Source organism: Tachypleus tridentatus, chromosome 3, assembly GCF_004210375.1.
Source record: "Tachypleus tridentatus isolate NWPU-2018 chromosome 3, ASM421037v1, whole genome shotgun sequence".
In the NCBI taxonomy this organism is placed as follows: Eukaryota; Metazoa; Arthropoda; class Merostomata; order Xiphosura; family Limulidae; genus Tachypleus; species Tachypleus tridentatus.
This window is the reverse complement of record NC_134827.1, coordinates 89,627,036-89,649,128: the sequence shown is the minus strand read 5'-3', so window position 1 is coordinate 89,649,128 and position 22,093 is coordinate 89,627,036. Positions and strand designations below refer to the sequence as shown.

Below are 22,093 nucleotides of genomic sequence, written 5' to 3'. Positions count from 1 at the left end.
CACATCAAACATGAAGAAAGAGTTTTCTGTGTGCTTTTCTAAAACCACTGATGATGATGCAGAATCTATAATACTGATAACCTTGATGATGACTGTTTATTGTAAAAGTTCCAGGAGGAAAACTAGCAAGATGTAGATAAGGCATTGATCAGGAACTGCTGAAATCAGTGCCTGCAATGTTTTACACAAAGCTCGCAACAGGTGGTGGCAGATTGGCTAAAATAAACAAAAGTAATCAACCTCGTCATGTGTAAAGCTTCAAACTTGTGTACTTTACTGTATTCTAGTTGCTTCTTCAAGGAAGCCTTTGGAAATTTATTTAGGCCTAACAAAGGGGATTTCTGCCCTAAACTGCACCAGATGGAATTCATCCTTAAAACAGGTTATAACTACAGTATGTCTCGATCATCAGGCATTATGCAATCTTCTGGAAGAACAGGCACATGAAGAGGTGGAATTCAGTAGCAGAGAACGGAGCCAGTTGCAAGAATTATTCAGCATCTTGAAACCCATCTTTGAAGCAATCAACTTGACGTAAAGAGAGCAGGTTGTCACCATAAGCCCTTTTCTACTTTGTGTGTTGTCATTACACTGCTATCTACGTGGTATGATAGTCAATGTTCGTTACCTGAACACCCTAAGCATAGCCCTCAATGACACACACTGTGTAACAGATTCTAAAAAATCTTTGTCGCAGCACAAATGATGGAATAAACAGAGGAAACTGCCAATCTATTATTTGGTAGTAACAATTTTCTCTTGTAATCAGTACTTAATGAAACATTCATGATATGGATCGAAAATGATCCATGAAACTAACCTTCAGAATTATCAAATATGATTCATCAACACTTTCAGACTTTATGTTCTATCAGTACTAAATGTATTTATTTAAACGTATAATCTGCTAAATGGTAGCCTGTTGATGATTCATATTCATTGAGTTTAACCATCATTAGATCAGGTCAGGTTAGAAATAATGTATGCTTGACAATTTAACATAAAACCTGTTTTACTTTAGATTTTCACAGAGTTGATCATGTCCAAGATTAGCTCTGTACTGGTAGAAAGCGACACCAATAGCGAGTAGGAAGATATTCCATCCTAGTGCCCTCTTATAGCTAAGCTTCAGTGATACTACACAGTTTGATGCAGATATTATACAAAAGTACATTGCTTGGAGACCTTATAGTGTAGGTAGTCAAAAATAAAAGATAGTATCTACTTCCTTTACCAGCCCTTGTGATTCAATTGGATTTCCGTCGTCATAAATTATTGCATATGAGCCACAAATAATGTACCATCAGTTTGTTTTGGCACAACCTGAGGTTCAAATGATATCCAGTTTATTTAATTTACGTATATTTGAAAATAGCTCTTCCCAACAAACTATTATTAAGTCTATGTAGAAATAAACTGAGGGTACAATATTTTAGCTTCTATAACTAGCTAACTAAAAAGTACAGTGCACTTACAGAACATTTGGCTGGTGCCCAAATACATTTTATCATTATGACTTGACTTTAAAATAGTAGGAAATGACTTGTGGCTTGACCTAAATGACTTATGATTTGGTTTTGACTTGCAAAAAATTACTTGTTATCAGCCGTGGGTGGTGAACAACATAAAAGTGTTATCTTCTTAAGTGCACTGACTACTTTACAAGTACAAAGAGTAACTAAAGTAACAAAGGAAACAGAAAAAAATGTTATGCAAATTAAGTCCAAATTTTCAATTTTTCAATTGAAAGTTGAACACGATGTTTATAACAAACTAAAAAAAAATCTATGTTAACAATAAACATGATTGATATATGAAAGAACCATAATACTGGACAGGACTATAATTATTAGCTTAAAAATATCTCAGTGCTAGAAAAAGATATAAAAAAATGATAATAATAATTAGATAGTTAAGTATGATATACAAGTCAAATTGAAAATCTATTTCACACTCGCATACTAGTCATACATTCATAATATGTCAAACACTTATAAAACAAATTTATATAAAACAACACAGCTTTAGTATTCACATAATATCAGCACAGAAATAAACTGTCCATTAACAAAGATCAATTCAATATAAAATATGTTAAATTCCAAATATAATAAAGTAATATGATTTAAACGTGATCACAGTTTCAAAATTATATTTAAGATACGAATAAACGGGATTTTTGAAAGTGTTTAACAATAAGTTAACACTACCTATGTTGGGATAGTTCGGATATCATTCTTAAAGAGAAATCACTAAGGAGCCATAAGCAAATATTTTAAGAAAAATACACATAGAGTTTTATTTTTTTACAATACAATACTCTGTTATAAAATTTAATTCAGTAATATAATAAAACTACCATTTCCATAGTCATGCGAAAACCTAAAAACAATAAGACGATTGTCTTAACTGTCAATGTTAATTCACAAAATGCTGTAATAGAGTATAAAATATAAAGTACAGCATTTACTTTGTAAGTTTTTTACTTTTGCAATAATCAACCTTAAATATACACCAAAAGAACGTAAGTCCGGTTGTCAAAATTTTCTGGCTCAATTTGTTCTCAAGTTTTGAACGTTTTACGGAATTCCAATCTACAGATCATAGTGTTGAGCACATTGGGTGTGTTGTAGCAAGACTCAGATTTGAGATAGTAGCTGAAAACGTAGACAACATTATTATCCATATGAAGTTTCCGAAAGAAAGATAAAATTTAATGTTCACAATATTTCAACTTAAAATTAAGTAAAATTGAATAACTTTGTAAAGTTAACAATGATGAAGCAAAAAAGTTCATATTCATAGTATTTTGCCCTAAATGAAATCACAGTTGTTAACCAGGTGAAGTTATAAAGATGAAATGTAAAGTATTTATTATCTTGCTGATCACAATTTTGAAAATAATAATACATTAAGATAAATATACAAAAGGAAGAATTACACATTGTATGACACTCAGTCGAAGCATAATCTCAATTCAAAGGATGTATCCTGACATCACATAAAGATGGCTAAGTTAGGTAAGTCACAAAATGTTCTGCTCCATTAAAAGCCAAATTTGAAACGGTCTTGGATGTTCAGCCACAAGAGGGTCGGTCATGAGTTTACCGGATGAGAAAAAGGGCACACATACGCTTTGCTTTATAAATGTGTGCCCAGAACCTCTGTATATACATTCCATGAAGTTTTGCAAGGATAGTATCTGAGACAGCTATCATTCACACTCGATTCGTGCTGGTGTCACAGCAATACTTCTAACTCTGGTAAGCACCATTCCAGGAACTTCATGTCTCTTATCAGTGTGCGATTGCGTTTAATAGATTACTGGTTCCACTCGAAAAAAATAAATAAATTGTTATTCTATATGTTTAACTTACTCTAGTTCTGGTGATCAAAAATTGCTCAGATTCCAACTTGTTTCCTGGTATAAATTAAATATAGCCTCATTAAAACAGTAAAATCATACATCATTTAGCAAATAAGTCAAAAGTTGTTTTCGTTCAGCCAACAAAACGTTATACCACAACACTATAGATAAATGTAGCTAACACAAAACTAGCCACCCGCTAATACAGCGGTAGGTCTACGAATTTATGATGCTACAATCAGCGGTTTGATTCCTCTCGGTGGGCACATCACATAGCCCGACGTGGCTCTCCTATAAGAAAAAATACAAAAATCTACAGATACAAAACTAATGTATAACGACTATTCTTTAAAAATAATATTGAGATAAAAAATAGTAATATTCGCAAAGATTAGGAATAACTTGATCATGAAAACTAAACATGTTCCCAGATCAAAATTACATGAAAACAATCGCAGAATGATTCATATTCTATAGTGATTATGAGCATAACACTTTCAACGTACAGGTAAAAATCATGTAATAGTTGAAAGGAGGGAGGGCAGCTAGTCATCATCACCAACTACCAACTCTTGGGATACTATTTTACCAACGAATAGTGGAATTCATCGTAACATTATAACTTCTCCTATGGCTGAAATGGCGAACATATTTGGTGTGACGGGATTCGAACCTGCGACACTGAGGTTACGAGTCGAGTGTCATTGCCACCTGGCCATGTCAGGCCCGACTTCTAATGGAGTATACAAATTTATACGTATTGTTAATAACAAGTAGCAATTTTAAGAATTCGTAATTTTAGTGTTAACGATGTTACGATTGCATCTTCAGTTTGCATTTTTACAGAAATTTTATGTTCTTTGAAAAAAGCTTAATTACAGGGTGAAACAGGAATTACCAGCCAATAATAGATAAACAATAAATATTTCAGATGGAACCTTTTAGTATTTAGAATCTGATTATAAATACAACCTTCCGATATCTATTGAAACACTATATCAGAGAAACAAGTAAAAAAAAATAAATCCAACACGGAAGTAAATATAGGATGACTAATATCAATCCTTCAACAACAACGGAAACCAGATGGTATGGATTGAATTTGCACAGTGAAGAATCAACATATTGCATTATATGTATAGCTATTCAATCGCAACTCAGTTTAATTTATCTTATTTTCATCTGCTAACATTCTACTACATTGTGTACGCCCTCTTTTTTGTAGGGATCATGCAAGCGCTACCATTATTATATATTTTTTACAATGTTTTTGAAAGTTTGATATCAACCCTCGTCTTTATTTTTTTATTTTTCTCAAGATGACTGGTATGGGTATCAAATATTTGTTTAAAATAGCAAACAACGTATATTTTTAGTATCTTAAACACATGTGTTTCACATACTACACAAGGATATCTCTTTTTAAGTCAAAATCTGTATTGATGGGATGATGACTTGAATATTAGATTTGAATAACAATATTTTTCCAATAAATCTTGTTCAATAAGAGAAATGAAATTACAAATGTTACCTGAAAACAAATAAAATTGCGTGAAAAAGTAATGGTGAATAAACTGCTCTTTCTCTAGGTTTTACATCAACTAAGTATTCAGTATAGAATAAAGCTTCTTTGTATTTTAATGCATTTCTTGATATAAGATACAATAATAAAGTTAAGGTATTAAACGGTATTTTATGCATATGAATATTATTTTGCCCTCCGTTGAATCAGTGGTAAGGCTATGGATTAGCAACCTAAAATCATGGGTTCAATTCTCTTCAGTGGACTCACGAGATAGCCCAATGTGGCTTTTCGTTGGTAAAAGAGTAGCCCAAGAGTTGGCGGTGGGTGGTGATGACTAGCTGCCTTCCCTCTAGTCTTACACTGCTAAATTAGGGACGGCTAGCACAGATAGCCCGCGAGTAGCTTTGTGCGAAATTCAAAAACAAACATAAGAAAAACACACTCACGCATGTTATTTTATTGTCCTTTTCCGAATTATGTTAACTTCTTAATGATAATATTTATAACAACATAAAAATTTCACAGAGGTCGCTGTTTTTTAGACGTTCATGTTGTGTAGTGTACTATGGGATTGAAAAATATGTGTGGAGATGTGAATGTGGTTGTTTACGATTAAAGATATGTGAAACTCTGGTTATTTACTCTGATTCGAATGAATTTATTTGGGGTTTAAGTTACATGTGACCAACATTAGGCAATGAAAACAATTAGAGTTAGGTTTTAGATCACGTCTTTACTACTACTAGTACTAGTAAAAAACTAGTACTAGTAGTAGTAACTTGTACTACAAGTTGTAGCTGTATTGTCGTAATTGTAGTAATAATAGTATTATTAGTGACCACAGTAATAATTAATACTGTCATTGCTGACTCACTCGTGGATGTTGCTTTTAATTTCTAACATTTAAATCATTAGGTATTTTATTATCATCATCAGTATTAGCATTGATGTAATGAAACTTTGATTTTAAACAGTGTTAAAAAGCTAAACTTAAGACGCACAGTCGAACTTAAAGTACTGAACCATATTCGGTTTTATAAATTGTAACTCGTGCGAGCGTGGATTTCCTGCAGTATGTTTTCCATGAACCAACTCCAAAATGAACAACTGCTCTTTTCCTATTCTGTTAGTGGAAGCTCAAGAAGAATACCTCGTCTCCAGTACACAACAATTTGTGCGCCAATGGTTCGATACTCAAAGTAAGATGTGTTTATAATTTATTTGAAAATTGTTAACTTTTTGTAGACATTACATGTGCTGTGACACTTTAGAAGTGATGGGATAATTTTTGAGTAGTAATAGCATAGACTCCATGATCAGTGGCCATGATCCATGGCCAAGTGGTTAGGGTACTCAAATCGCAATCTGAGAATTACTGTTCAAATCCCTGTCACTGAATATGGTTGCCCTTTCAGCCAAGGGGGCATTAGAATGTGATGGTCACTCCCACTATTTGTTAGTAAAAGAGTTGGCAGTTGTTGGTGAAGGGATCACGTAAGGGACCGTTTGTGGTCAACTCGTGGCTTGGCATGGCCTGGTGGGTTAAGGCGTGTGACTTGTAATCCGAGGGTCACAGGTTCGAATCCTCGTCGCACCACATGTGCTTGCCATTTCAGCTGTTGAGGTGTTATAATGCAATGGCCAATCCCACTATTCTTTGGTAAAAGAGTAGCCCAAGAGTTGGCAGTGGGTGGTGATGACTAGCTGCCTTCCTACTAGTCTTACACTGCTAAATTAGGATTGGGTGATGCAGATAGCCTTCATGTAGTTTTGTCCAAAATTTGAAACAAACCAAACTAGTGCCATGTGATTTCATCGACCATTTAATCTGTCTACATTAACACTGGGTGTGAAGCCCTTATGTTTTCCATATTTAAATATTAAATGTTTGTATTCACAGTTCAAGAATTAATTGATTAGTATGGTGTTTCTCAAACAAAGGTACATGTGAGCAAAAAATAAAAGACTTGGCCACAGGTTCTGCCAGCCAGTTGTATTCTCTGAATTGAAAAGTTTAGAATTAGTAACAGTGGTAGATAGCTGAAGAAGCTTTGTTATGGCAAAGTTGGTGGCAATGGGAATTGAACCAGAGGCCATTATATTATGAGACTCCTGTCTCACCCAAATCATCAAAATTAAACAAACTTGAAGTAAGAAAAAAAATGCAACTTAAGTGTCAAAATTTGTCAGAGCATATGCGCTTACCAACAAATGTAATGGTAACATTTTCTTTCTTTGGATAGTTGGAATAATTGAAAATGATATGAATCTAATTTTGATTAATTGGTTATAGCAATAATAAAAAATAGTAATAATTAAAAAGTAATTTTAATTAATAAGTTTTATTGTAATTTCAATTGATATCACCCTAATTGATGTAATTGTTGTTTGTAGTTAATCATCTTTATTACATCCTTATGGGAACTGCATGATGAAAGCTTTTATAGGTCTTTAAAAGAGCTGCTGCTTATAAGTCATGAATTATAAGCATGATTGTGAAGTCTCAAGATTGCTGTATTGAATAGTGAAAATTTATTATGTGTAATAATAAATCTTGACACATCTTTTTGTATCTAATGTAAGAGCACCCTTTAGAAATTGCTTATATTATTTCTGTGAATTTTCATTAGATTTTGCATATTTTGCTATTTTCCCAGTTTTTTTGATAATATAATGTATGATGGAGCAGATAACGTATTCCTGTAGTTGTTTACAGAGAGCTTCACAGATAAATACAGGGTGTTTGGAAAGTCACTGTGCAGTTTTATGTTTATTAACATATAAAACTGCACAGTGACTTTCCAAACACCCTGTATGAGGATTAATATAGCACAAAATGTTTAATTTTGATTTTAAATATGGTAATCAAGCTGCTGTTGTGAATCTTAATTACTTGTTCTGGAAATACCATTTTTAACTTTATAGAGAATATTTTTTTAGGTTTCGTGATTTACTTCATTTGCAAGTCATTTGTATTGTGTTTGAACAAAATAAACTTAAGTTTTTGTTTTCTTTAAATACTGAACATGAAGTCAATTTTTATTATTTGTACATGTGTATTCTATAATTTTTACACTTAAAATTTCTCATTGATGAATGACTGTTTTTAGCTTTCTCTGACTTGTTTTTTTAAATTTAAATATTGTGTTACTGTTTTTTGTTGTTACACATTTTAATTTTATCACAGTTTTTCTTTCTGTTGTACACATAAAGGAACGTTTACCTAATTGCATGTATTATATCAAAGTTATCACTGGGTTATGTACTTGATCAGATGTGGAACATTTTTGAATATCCAAGGTAAATATATTTTTTATAGAAAGAGAAGTATAGCTGCAAGTAAAAACCAGGCTGGCTCACAAAGAGTTTGAGAGAAAAAATTAAAGAAAAGTATTATAAGTGTAAGAATTTTAAATTGACTGGTATGATAGAGACATAGAAAATTATGGAATATCAAGAATGTTGGTGAAACAGGAAGTTAAGACATCAAAAAGGATGTATGAGAAAAGGTTGACTGCAAATGTAACAATTAACAGTAAGGATTTTTTTAATACATTAAGAATAAACAAAATGTTAGAATGGGGTAGGAACCTTGAGGGATAATAAAGAGATGGTTGATATCTGATGATTATGAAGTGGCTGAGTTATTAAAATTTTGCTTTTTCTGTGGTTTTTGATAAATTGATTTTTCTGTGATTGTTGATAAATATAAACAAGATGACTGCATTAATTTTGAGCTGGTTAAGAAAAATTTAAGTTTAAAAATAATGAAGCTCCTGGGCCAGGTAATATTTTTCTAAGGGTTTTGAAGGAAGTTAAAATTGGATATGAAAGTCACTTATCATTATTTTTTGTGAGTCCTTGAACAGTGGGCAGGCACCAGAAAATTGGAAGTTAGCTAATGTAACTTCTCTTTTACAGAAGGTGATAAAAATTGTCTAAGTAATTATAGGCTCACTAATCTTACATCAGTTGTGGGAAAAGTTTTGAAAGTCTGTTAGAAGAAGCATTGCAAAGTCATTTAACAAAGTTTAGAAGTTTATTGTATAGTCAACATGGTTTCACAAATATAAAATTTTCCTTTTCAGATATTTTGACATTTTATAAAAAGGTTACTGCTTATGTGGTTGAGGGTAAGGGTATAGATTTGGTTTTCTGGACTTAGAGAAAGCATGTGACAAGATGCCACATAAAAGCCTAGTAAGAAAATTATAATTGTGGGGGATAACAAATTTGATGGAAGAAAACATAAGGTCATTGCAAATGGTGTTCATTCAAACTGGATTTATGTCCCAAGTAGGGTACTTTAGACCTAAGTCTTAGGTTCTTTGCTCCTTTTGATTTACATCATTAACATACATCATATTACTTAAATTTGCAGATGATGATAAAGTCTTGTGTGTTGCTAGCTGTGAAGAGGATGCTGCTACTTAACTAAAATATTTAGATCATTTATTTGGTTGGGCAAATAAATGGCAGATGGGTTTTAATTATATTAAATGCAAGATAATGTGGATTATAATTTGAATTAATAGTATAATTTGGATGGAAATAAACTTTCCAGTGTCTTGAAAGACAAGGGTCTTTGTATAATAGTTGATCAGTCTCTAAAGTCATCCAAGCAGTGTTCTGTTGCTAGTGGTAGAACAAATAGAATTTTAGGTTGTATCTATTGAAATTATGAATACAAGTCTAAAGAGGTTATAATTTCATTGTATAGGTCACTGATAAGGCCACATATGTAATGGTGATCAGTCTTGGGCATCTTACCTTAGGAGAGACATTGAATTATTGGAAAGGGTTCAGAGAAGGCTAACTAGAATGGTGCCTGGATTGAAGATTATTTTATTAGGAGATGCTGAAATCTCTCAAATTATTTTTTCTCAAAAAATGAAGAGTTAGCACAGATTCAATAGAGGTGTTTAAGATTGTAAAGGGAATTGATAGTGTTGATGTAGTATCTTTTTTCATAATTAGCAGGAGTCATCTTCAGCTAAGACAGTTTTATTTTTCTTACATGGTGATTGACCTTTGGAATGGATTGCATTTAGATGTTGTAGAGACAGTAAATTTAAAGGAATTTAAGAAAAAGCTTGATTAGTATATCAATGATAAGGGCTGGCTTTAGGTTGTATCAAAAACATTATTTTAATTTAGTTTAGATGGTGGAACAACCAACATGGACTAATAGGTCTGATATTCTCCCAAACATTATGTTTTACTGATACCAGATAAAAATATACATGTATGTCTAAGATTTTAAGCATATTTGATATTTAACCCTATTGTCACGAGGCATGGGTCAAAGGTCACATTTTGTGTGTGATATGGTATGTTGAATGCCACACTGGTTTAGTATTGGCAGTGAGTGTTGTTGATTAGCTGTCTTCCCTATAGTCTGTCAAGGTTAAATTAGGGATAGCTAGCACAGATGGCCTTCATGTAACTTTTTCCAAATTCTAAAACAAACCACATTTCTGTCTTTCTCATGCAACTGTTCATCAATTGATTCTTGGTCTCAGCCTTTTCTAGTTGTTAGGTGATCCTGTTTATGGTGTTTCCCTTTTTTGGAACAAAGATTTCTGTACTCTGTTTTATTGTGCTCCTTTTCTTTCCAATACCTTCTTCACCAAACACCTTTGCCTGACCGAGATCTTAACCTGTTTGGTATGGGTGGGAGTTGGAGGGCATGTCGTCACATTTGTAGACTTACATTGAACATTTTATTGAATGTATGTCAATAAGTTTGTAGATTATAATTTAAATGTTAATATTATACATTAGTTAATTTCTTAATTTAGAAGTAAATATTAACATAAGATTCCTAAATATTGATTTTGGTGTGTTGATGCAGCTATATTTCAAATTAGATGTCTCATGTATAAAATTATTTTTAACCTTAAAATGAAAATTATTCTGCATGTTGCTTAGTCAACATTGTGAAAGAAAATTACAAAAAAATCTTTAATTAAAATATCTTAATACTTAAATTAAATCCTGATATTTTGTGTACAAAAGCCTTGTAATGTTTACTATTAACCTGCAAAGTTTTATAACGTGTACATTATAAAAAATCATAGTATAATTACTCTCACGGATACCTTTGTGGATATGAGCTGGTTGGATTCCACTCATCTCATAATGAAAGGGTTGGTTAATTCAGTGACTGTACCCAGTAACTTGTAAACCCAAGTTTTGACACAATTAGCTATGATGGTGTAAATTTTGCTAACAAGCAGTGAGGCAGTATCTACTCCAAGAAAATATTTTCTTCTTTGTTAACCCTTAAATGGTAGCCATTGTCAATTGCTACCTATAACAGTGGGAATGCTGTTTAAGGGTTAATCTTTTTTAAATGTGGCTTTGTATGTGAATAAATTTTTTATATATATACGTACATACATGTATATATGTTTAAGTTTGCAACTATGTGAGTATATATACTTTCATTTCATTTTCAACTTTATTTTTCTCCAGGCTTCCATTTAGAATGTTAGTTCGAAAGTATGGTTGTGATTTAGCATTTACACCAATGATTGTCTCAAATTCATTTGTTCATTCAGCTAAGGCCCGTGACAATGAGTTCACTACCTGTTTCGGTGAGTATTTAAATATTCCAGATTTGTTATTCATTACCTTTGGTATTACTGATCTTATGACAAGCTGTTTTTTCATATTAATTCATGTCATTAATATTAATTAATTTTAATGTCCACTTAAACTGAATTCTTGTTAGTAATGGAGTGCTTCAGATGTCAGAACTTGAGCCTTTGCTGCTGCTTATTTGTATTAATGATAATGATAAGGGCATTATTAATAACATAGTAGAGTTTATGCTGGTACTAAGTTTGGTATTTTTGGCTATGTTAAGGCATAAAGAACAAATTGAATCAATTGTTTGGTTAGCTGGACATATATTTAGCAAGGCAGTTCATTTGGATTATCATAATTTGAACACACTTTTAATATAGATGAGAAAACACTCATTAGTGTGGCATAGTGGTGGATAAATCATTTCAAACATGAAGGCAGTGTTCTGTTTCTGGTATAATTTTTAGGTGTGTTTACAGAATTTACTGATTTTAAGTTAAAAGAATTGTTTATCTCCATGTAAATCACAAGTTAAACTCACTTGGAGTACTGTGTGCATGTCATTTCTCTCCATGTTTGAGAAAGGATATTGCCTTATTGGAAAGAGCTCAAAGTATGTCTATTAGAATTATTCCAGGGGTAGAAGTGTTATCTTATGGGAATAGTTTAGAATTTTTTTAACTTATCTTCTGTAGAGAAAAGAAAGGTAAGAGGTAATCTTATGTACTGTAAACATTATGATAAGATGTTTGAGATTTGGAAAGGACAGACTAAGCTCTAGTCAGTACATCTTTGTTTTCATAACAGCTTTATTTCTACTGAAAAGTGGGCATGGAGGAACAGTTTGAAAGGCTAAATGGTCCCTAGGTTGTTATTGTGTTTTGTTGAAAAGAAAAGAGAGTAAAGTTGAACATTTAAAATTGAATTTTTACATGAAAAATAAGACACTGACTAATTGGTAATATTTTTATTTTTTGTAAAATTTTGTCATAAATCGTAAATTACAGAGCATATATGTTTATATTTGGAAGGAATGTTATTTGGTTAAGTATGTGTACTTGCTATTGAAATGAAATATTATATATATATGAAGTAAAAAAAATAATGTACAAAAAAGGAAAATGTTATTATCCATTGTGATTTTTCTGTCCTTAATTTTCTTTATTTCCTTAGTGTGGATTCCTGTACATGGTGAGGGGACCTCCCAGGGAAGGTTCTATACTTCCAGTTTACCTCCTCTAGGATTCAAACATCCACCCATGTGTTTGCTGTGTGTGGTGACCCATGAAGGGGAAGAGAGGATCTTGGTGGTTGAGGGGTCCAACCCTAATACACCACTTTGGCCTTGAATTCCTGTAGATGGGCAGTCTTGGGGTGGCCCCCCTTGGGTCAATTGGCTGCTCCACTTGGGCTAGGGACAACCAAGTATCAGTGTTGGATGTTCTCAACAGGTGTTGTGGATATTGTATCTGATGCTGGTGTTTGGGTATAGGGCTCAGGAAACCCTGGCATTGCTGCAGTGTCCTTGTTTGGCTTTGTAGTTCATCTCCTCAAAGGGCTCCATGGTGAGTGGGGTTAGTGGGAACCAAAATATTCCTTTTTTATTATGGATCCTACAAGTAAAAACTTAAATAAAATAGTGAAAAAACAGTCCATTGGTAAATGCTTAGATCTTGAAGATTCTGAGCAGCAATCTTCAACATCTGTCACACCTGTTATACCTCATTTCCTTATACTGCATTTTCTTTCAGACAAACCTTTAGGGCAGATGTCTCCCTTTCTCATTCAGAAGGGACTAGAGAGACTTGTTGGCTCTCCAAAGTCAGTAAAAAAGCTTCACTTTGGTAACATATTGGTGGAAACATCCACATCTCAACACAGTGAACACCTTGCATTCAAAGGCAATTGGGGATATACCTATTCAGGTTACATTTCATGCTACTTGGAATTCATCATGAGGAATTATTGTTGAGAAGGATTTGAAGAACATCCCCGAGTCAGAGATTCTTGCTGGTTTCTCCATCCAAGGAGTTTCTGCAGTGAGACATATCTCCACTCACAAAGATGGAATTATGATGCCAACCAGTGTTCTCATTCTGACATTTACATCACCACATCCACCTGCCACTATCAAGGCAGGTTATCTTTATTGAAGGGTACAGCCATACATTCCAAACCTTCTCATATGTTTCCAGTATAAGTAGTTCAATCACTCGGACATGTCGTGTTGTGGTTTCTTGACGTGTGCTTGCTATGGTGGAAAGGATCATGATGCCTATGAGTGTTAAATGGACCCTTGTTGCATCAATTACAGTGGTTTTTACTCATTTTACTTTTGCTTATGCCCTAAATGGTTGGAAGAAAAAGAGGTGCATCATTTGAAAATGATTCAAAACATTACTTATCTTGAGGCCTAAAAGTTAATGCCCACCACATCATCTCAAACATATGTTGTTGCATTTCTTTCCACTACTACAGTGGGAGTGTAGACAGATTTCTCTGTGCCTCCAAAAGAAATGTTCTTATACCAAATGAAAAATCTTATGACTTCCATGGTTAGAAAACTTGATGAATCAACGTCAACACCCATCTCTGTCCCTAACATACATTCCAGCAAACCTCAAGATCTACTTTCTTTGGTTCTAGGTACAGGCGTTTCTTTGAGAACATCTTTTCCCACCCCAAGATTCAAAATGATCATTCATGCACATCCTTAGTCACTGGAATCTTCTTCCAACAATGAAGACCTGTCCAATCGACCCAGGGCAGGATCCATGGAGGTCAGCAGACCTCCCTTGAATAAAGACAATAAAGAAAAAAGATGTGGTCAAAAACAGAAGACTTCTCCACCCAATTTGCCTACACATAAATAAAAATACACACCTTGATACAATGGAACTGTCAAGGTTTACTGTATTTATATATTTCTGTGCTTTCCTCCTACATTTGGCCCTTCCTTAGTATACAGTTTCTTTCCTTTTCTAGATATTAAGATTCATGTTGAGTAATTTCTGGTGCATTTCTTTTAGGGGAGCAGCATGCTTCATCACTCTCAAACTTCTGATACTTATGCTTTAGCATATCAGCATGATATTTTTCTGTTTTTAGACTCTCAGCTGTTGGAGTCTTTAATTCATATATTGGATCTGATCTTGGTTCTTCTGCAATGGTTTTCCTTACCCAATTATCCTACCTCTGTTTGCCTCTTTCACATGTTGGATCTCCTGGATAGGGATGAATTGTTAACTCATGGAATCCTATTCACATTCTACTTATGAGATGTACTGTTAGTGCCATGTTCATAGTAGTCAGTTTGGAAAGTGTAAAAATCACTGACATCAAGGATAGAGGCTGTTTACCAATGTCTGTGTTTTTTCCTTATTACCACAACCCATGCTGCTAATGTTACAGTGTCTCTCACATGAATTCTGGCACAGTGAGAATATGTTTGACTGGGCTTATTACAATTTAACCTCAGTTTCTTGAGTGCTTTGGATGTTGGCATAACATTTATTATTTCAATTCATTCACCTTCCTCTTTTATCTTCAATTACAGTTTCTTTTCCTCATCATCCCCTTTCTGGCCATCATCTCTTGGAAGTGGCTCATTATAGAACACTTTAACACATGTCAGTCATACTTCTCCAGGATTTTATTCTAGTTTGGTATTTCTCAAGAAGACTAGGGACTAGCATCCAGTTATAGATTTGTTGCATCTAAACAGTTTTCTTCAACTTTCTTTATTTTCCCATGGAATCCTTCCATAAGCTGTGGTAAGTATTTACTCCTATTTTTTATATGACAGGTGTTGATGTTGCAGAAGCATACTTTTACATCCTTATTTCCCAGTCATTTATTATGGTGTTTACATCCTATGTGTTCTCTTGGATGGTTGTAACTTTTTATTCACTAAGTCATAACCAATGTATATGCTCCTATTCTTACATGAAGGATGAGTTTTTGTTAGTTTCAGCCCATTACGCTGCTTATAAAGAGATTAGGTTTCTTCTGTGGGAGCAACATGGGGATGTCATATCTGGTGGAAATATATTACCTTATCCAAATCCAATAAATAGTCCATTGGGAATATTTTTCTTATCTTCATTGATGGTCATTGGAACTTATGGTTCATTTATCCTTCTTCCTACTTCAGTTCACCAGAGATAACACCATAGTTGGCATTCTTCTTTAGCTTCCATAGCCCATATTGCATATTTTTACAAATGTTGCTTTTATGGGTTGGAGAGCAATTATGAATTTTACAAAATTGTGGATCATTGTTCTTTAGTTAAGGTGGGTGGTTACCTTCTTTTGGAGTTTAAATCATTTCCTGTACTTAAAACAGACAAGGTGGACATGATCCATTTCAACAGTTTATGTTCACTTTGTTTTTGGACATTGGAACAACTGTTCTAGGCATATTCACATGATATGTGTTTCTTGACATCTCACTTTCAGGTTACTTTGATTCTTTTTGCAGATTGCTTATCTCATCCAGGTAAAATCCTTCCCACAGAGTTGTTTCTAGACTCCCATTATCACTTCCAAACATCCTCTTTTTAGTCCTCAGTGCCACATCCATTGGCTTTGTTGATGGATGTCTTCAGTTAAAATCAGTCTTACTTTAGCTGCATGCCTATCCTTCTGTGTGTCTTCTCCCCAACTTTTATTCTTTATCCAATCCTTTTTTATCATATACTTCTGACTACACTCTTCTGGGAGCTCAACCTTGGTTTTAAGTTCTTACTATTCTTCAGTTTGCACCTCCATTACCAATTCTTCTTTTGAAATCTCTACTACAACTTCAGTCAGTAGTGTATCATCTTGCAGTTACCACAATTTGGCTTAATTCATGGCTTTTATGCAGCCCCTTGCAAAGCAGCATGGACTGTGCACGTGTAGCTTCCATCCTTTCCAATTCAGTAAGTCCTTTCTCCCTAATATTGTATCAGAGAAAATGGTATACTTTTCACCATTGGTCTCTGCATTGTAGTCACCTTCCTTCTCATTCTAGTATTTCTCTTGTCTCCAAATTTTCTGTCTGACAGTAGTGCTTCCATGTCTGCCATTTCTGGATATTGTGCAGCCTTGTTCAATGCATCCCATTTTTCATGTTCTTGCAGAAAGTTTTCCTTTCCAGCTGTTTCCCTTTGTTTAATTACTTCTGCATACTTCATCCTTCTGGCCATATCTCCTTCCTGAATGGGATTATTATTATTATTCTCCATGTCCTTACACAATCCTCATTTGAACATTGTTCCCTATAACATCACTTATGACGTATTTCCTGCTCCTCTTTGCCTGTGGTCCTCATTGGTCAGGTGTTTTTGCTCTCAGCATATAATGTGTTCTTGATCACTGTGCTTATGTTTACCTGTATCCCAATCATAGTTCTTCCTAGGATGTTATCAGCTTGCAAAAGCAACATCTTTTCAACACTTTCCTTACTTTCCATTTCTCATTTTTAACTACTTTCAGATTAGAATAAAATTATATGTCCTGCGAATGTTCTTAGGTGTTATATTGCCTGCATATATTTCTTCTGTGACTTCCATTACTTTGATTTATCCATTGAAACCCTTCCTCTCAAGAAATACAGTCATATGAAAAAGTTAGGACACCCTATGAAAGCCTGTGTATTTGTGTAACATTTTTGGATATATAGATATTTTATCTCAATTTCAACAATACTGAGATATTATAGGATTATAACTAAACAATTAAAACTGAAGAAAAGACTTTTCAAGATCTTCTGTAAATGTAATTCTACAAAAATGCATATTCTAACTGAGGAAAAATTTAGGACACCCTACCCCCTAATAGCTAGTGTTACCCCCTTTGGCTAAAAAAACTGCAGTGAGATGCTTCTTGTAGCTATCTACCAGTCTCTGACATCAGTCTGAAGAAAGTTTGCCCCACTCCTCAATGCAGAATTCTGTCAGCTGTGAGATGTTTGAGTGGTTTCTTGCATGTACAACCCATTTCAAGTCATCCCACAGCATCTCAATTTGATTAAGATCTGGGCTTTGACTCGGCCATTCCAGGACTCTCCATTTCTTAGTTTTCAGCCAGTCCGTGGTGGATTTACTGGTATGTTTTGGGTCATTGTCATGTTGCAGGGTCCAGTTCTGCTTCAGCTTTAATTTTCGTACAGATGATCTCACATGATCCTCAAGCACTCTTGATACACAGTAGAATTCATGGTGGATTCCATGATTGTGAGCTGTCCAGGTCCTGCTGCAGCAAAGCAGCCCCAAACCATGACACTTCCACCTCCATGCTTCACAATTGGTATGAGGTTCTTTTCCTGGAATGCTGTATTTGGTTTATGCCAAACATATCCTCTGTTCTGGTGTCCATATAATTCAATTTAGGACTCATCTGTCCAAAGAACATTATTTCAGAAGTCCTGGTCTTTGTCTACATTCTCTCTGGCCTTGATGTTTCTCTTAGAGAGCAAAGGTTTTTTCCTTGCACGCCTCCCATGCAAGTTAAACTTGTGCAGTCTCTTTGTGATTCTAGAGGCATGCATTTTCACATCAACAGTAGCTACCCAGAGCCTGCTGTAGGTCCCGTGATGACATGTTAGAGTGTTTGGAGACCTCTTTTAGCAGCTTGCAGTCTGCTTGAACTTGCTTGGACAACCAGACCTGGGCATGTTGGCAGTTGTTTTGAAAGCCCTCCACTTGTTGACTATTTTCCTGGACAGTGGAATGGCTGATTTCAAAATCTTTTGGGATCTTTTTAAATCCCTTACCAGACTCATAAGCTGCCACAATTTTCTTTCTGAAGGCCTCAGACAACTCTTTTGCTCTCAACATGGTGTGATACACCTGTGTGTGAGTTGAGCCATTTTAAGTGGGAATAAATGTTAGGGGTGTCCTAACTTTTTCCTCAGTTAGAATATGCATTTTTGTAAAATTACATTTACAGAAGATCTTGTAAAGTCTTTTTTCAGTTTTAATTGTTTAGTTATATTCCTATAATCTCTCAGTATTGTTAAAATTGAGATTAAATATCTGTCCAAAAATGATACAAAAATACACAGGCTTTCATAGGGTGTCCTAATTTTTTCACATGACTGTATTTAACTTACCACCCTTACAGGTTGCATTTGATAACTTATCAGATTGACTTAATCTTCATTGTTTCCCAATTTCTAATGTTTTTCTTCCAGGTGTTGTCTCGTCAAATATGTCACCTTACTTTTTCCTTGACTCTTCATTTCTCTTATCCTTTGGAAGAAATCATCAAAGCTAGCATGTAGACCACCTCAACTACATTCAACTACCATTACTAACATCATACAGCCATGTCACTTTCATCTGGATATTGAATACTTTTAACCATCTACCATATTCCACACATCAGTTCAATTAAGAATGGGTGTTTTTTTATATATTTCACGTATGTAGTTACAAAAATTTCTACATTGGATCCTCCTCTGTGGTGAGTAATGTTTATCCAGGAAAACTAATTCTTTAATCTGCATTCTATGTCTTTAATGTTTATAGTGCTCACTATTGAGATGAGGTGTTTTACAGGATTACTTGTAGGTTAATCCTTTTGGTATATTGCATCATAATTTTGCCTTTCCCTGACTGTACACTTTGGAATAGCATGAGTGAAGCAGAGAAAGGATTACTGCTCATTCCTCAGTTACTAACTAGGTCATTCAGGTTTGGCCTGCTTTTTAAAATAAGGTTCCATGATTGCCATATGTACTTTTCCCAGTATTTTTCCACACTTGAAAATGCTCTTCTTCCCCTCTTTCAATGGTAAACAGGAATCCTTGCTACTTCTCAGTTCCTAACTGCTATGATAGTGGATCATGGAGTCTTCATCCTGGTAAGGACCTTTTCCACTCCTATCACATACTGAATGATATATTTTCAATGCTGAATGGTTTTAGACTGAAGTTTACCCCTAACATTTCATTCTACCTTCCTACTGTCATCCAGATTTTGAGTTCCTAGATGTCTGATGTTGGTTTGTACACATGCCATCTCGGGCTCTTGGAAAGGAAGTCTTTCCTCTCTGGTTTCTGGGCTTGATGTGAAGACATTAGGGATCATCATCATTATGTGAACTGGATGTTCCATTAATAATACTGCTAACTAGAGTTGACCCACTATTTATAATTTGGCATGCCCCTCTATATCAATGGCATATTTTCCACCTATTTGGCGACATGTCTATTCATCCAGGGTAATAAGCGTACCTGGTTCAGATTTAATGCAGTCTCTCACGTGTGTATTTATTCTTCATCTAGAGTCTTACTACATGAGTGCTGTTTAGATGGTTTCTGAAAGGTGCTCATCTGGGAGGTAGTTTGTACCAGTTCCTCCATTGGATCATTGTGGGATAATAGCTGTTATGTGAAAGGAGGTAAAGTGTTGTATCGGAAGTTGTTATTTTCCTACATTGAAAATATATTTAAGATAGATAATTACCTCTACTCATTTTTTCACCCATCTTCACCACTTCTGCTCATCTGTACTTGTTCAGTCTTGAAGAGATGATTATGATTTATAGTGTAGGAAGTGTCAGCTGTACTAGGAAGGTATATCACACTCCTGTTGATGGAGGATTGTCACATGTTTATTTGCATGTTACAATTTAAATATACCACATGTAAACACTTGATGTTAGGTTGGAGCTTCAAGGCTAGTGGCAAGAGAAAATTGTGCACATCGAGAGCAGTACAAATAAGAAATGCTTTCACGTGAGAGGTGAAAAGTGTCTACGGGAAATACATTTTCAATTATGAAAGTAGTCAGTTACAATATTACAAAGTTACAAATTAATTCTGAGTTGATATTGTTACACCACACTTAAGCTAGCTAGCTGTCATTTTTTGATTGGGCTCACACTGCATACAAGAGGACTCTTTCAAGCAAAGATACTTAATGTCCTCATAGAAATAATGTCTGAAGTAATTCACTGAAGTTGAATGGTTTGTAATGCTCGAAATCTATAATGTTCCTGGTCAAATTCTATAATTTTCTGAATAATAGATGTTTATCACAATTATAGTTTCTAGGCCTGTAGCACACTGACTGTAGCTAAACAGTAATAACAATATTCTTTGTCTCGTAGCATGTCAGTTTTAATATATGAATCTCATAATTTTCTTGACATTTCAACAATATTATAGTGTGTGTTCATAGACGAATATTGTGGATTCTCACTAACTGCTTTTTATAGGAATCATGCGAGTTTGTAGAAATTTCGACTTTTGTCAAATCAGCATTGTTGATTCCTATACTTTCAGGAATTGGATTCAAGTTTTGAGAAAAGGCAGGACTTGTGCAATACACAGTCAAGAATATACATCACATGCAAAAGAGAAAAATTATACAGAAACAAGCACAGGCACCAAAATATATGTACAGTGGTAAATTAATTAAAGTACAAAAAGAACTGAATGGAATGTTTATAGAAATTATCCAAAAAATCATAAACCTGTATATTTACTCAAACAATTATCTCAAATTTCAGTTATTTGAAATAGTAATATGTTAACATGCATAACCTAATCAATTGAAGACTCATCTGAAATAATTTAATACATATGTTCTTTTCCATCTTGTTTTTGCAATACCTTTGCTCTCTGGAAAAACCACTTGAATAGGTATCTAAAACATGCAGATCTTCAAGAGTTGGGTGCATTAATACAGATGTAGTGATTCAATATATTTTTTAAGTTTATTGAATCCTTGTTCATAATAATTAGTCCAGCAAATCGTATTTGGCTTCTCAAGTTTGCTTGTGTACTGGACAAGCTATATCAGAGAATGATTTTATAAAAGGATAATAGTAAGACCACAGTGCAAGAAATTACATAGTTTTATGCAAGTTCTTTAATATTAGTCAATTCCGAAGATGTTTAAACATAATTTGGTCTGAAGACATTCCTTTGCAGGCTGTGTGCCTCAAGAAACTCAGCTGTTGATGGAACAAGTCATAGTTCTTGGGATAGTTCTTTTTCCTTTGTTAGTTCAGAACTTTTTTAGCCCAGCAGTATCATTATCAATGGTACAGTTATGCCATCTGAGTAGATTAGTATGACACTTTAAGATTATTTGAAAAAGATATCACTTCATTTACCATTGAAATGTAATGGTGCATTACATAATCTAAATGGTAACATAAAAGTTGCCAAGATTTTGCAGTAAATGTTGTCTTCTCTTTATTTGCTTCTCCAAATTACCTTTTCTCTAATATCCACTTTTCAAGTCCCAAGTTGAAAACTATTTTGGTCCAGATAGAACATCCTAGTCATTTCTTAGCCATGAGTAGACATCCTTTCATTTCATTCACTTTCTAGTGGTCTACACAGAATTTTGTGGATCCTCCCTTCTTCACAAGTACAATAGATGTGATGATCATGATTTTATACTTCATTCTATTACTCCTTGTTGCTTCTTAGTTTTATCTCTTTGAAAGCTTCACTCTATTTTACAAATAGGACTCATCTGGCAACTCATGCATTAGGACTGCATATTCAGTATAAATCTTATGAAATATTTTTATTTTTCAAACTAATCATAAGGGCCACTGGTGAAGGTTTTTTGATTTTCTGTGAGCAAAGCATGTAATATATGCCA

At 34.1% G+C, this 22,093-nt stretch overlaps 1 protein-coding gene across 3 annotated transcripts in view; it reads left to right on the top strand.

Annotated features, from left to right (window-relative positions):
• Nucleotides 1–5,412: 5,412 nt before the first annotated feature.
• Nucleotides 5,413–22,093, top strand: part of Dus4 (Dihydrouridine synthase 4) — a 41,332-nt gene continuing 24,651 nt past the window's right edge. Inside the window, exons 1-3 of one of the 3 annotated variants that reach the window (XM_076495533.1) lie at nucleotides 5,466–5,604; nucleotides 6,023–6,091; nucleotides 11,370–11,491. In XM_076495533.1, the coding sequence (XP_076351648.1) occupies nucleotides 6,075–6,091; nucleotides 11,370–11,491 (139 nt within the window). In that variant the 5' untranslated portion in view covers nucleotides 5,466–5,604; nucleotides 6,023–6,074. Of the gene's footprint in view, nucleotides 6,092–11,369; nucleotides 11,492–22,093 lie in introns of all 3 variants that reach the window. The other 2 variants (XM_076495534.1, XM_076495532.1) reach the window with 2 other exon arrangements.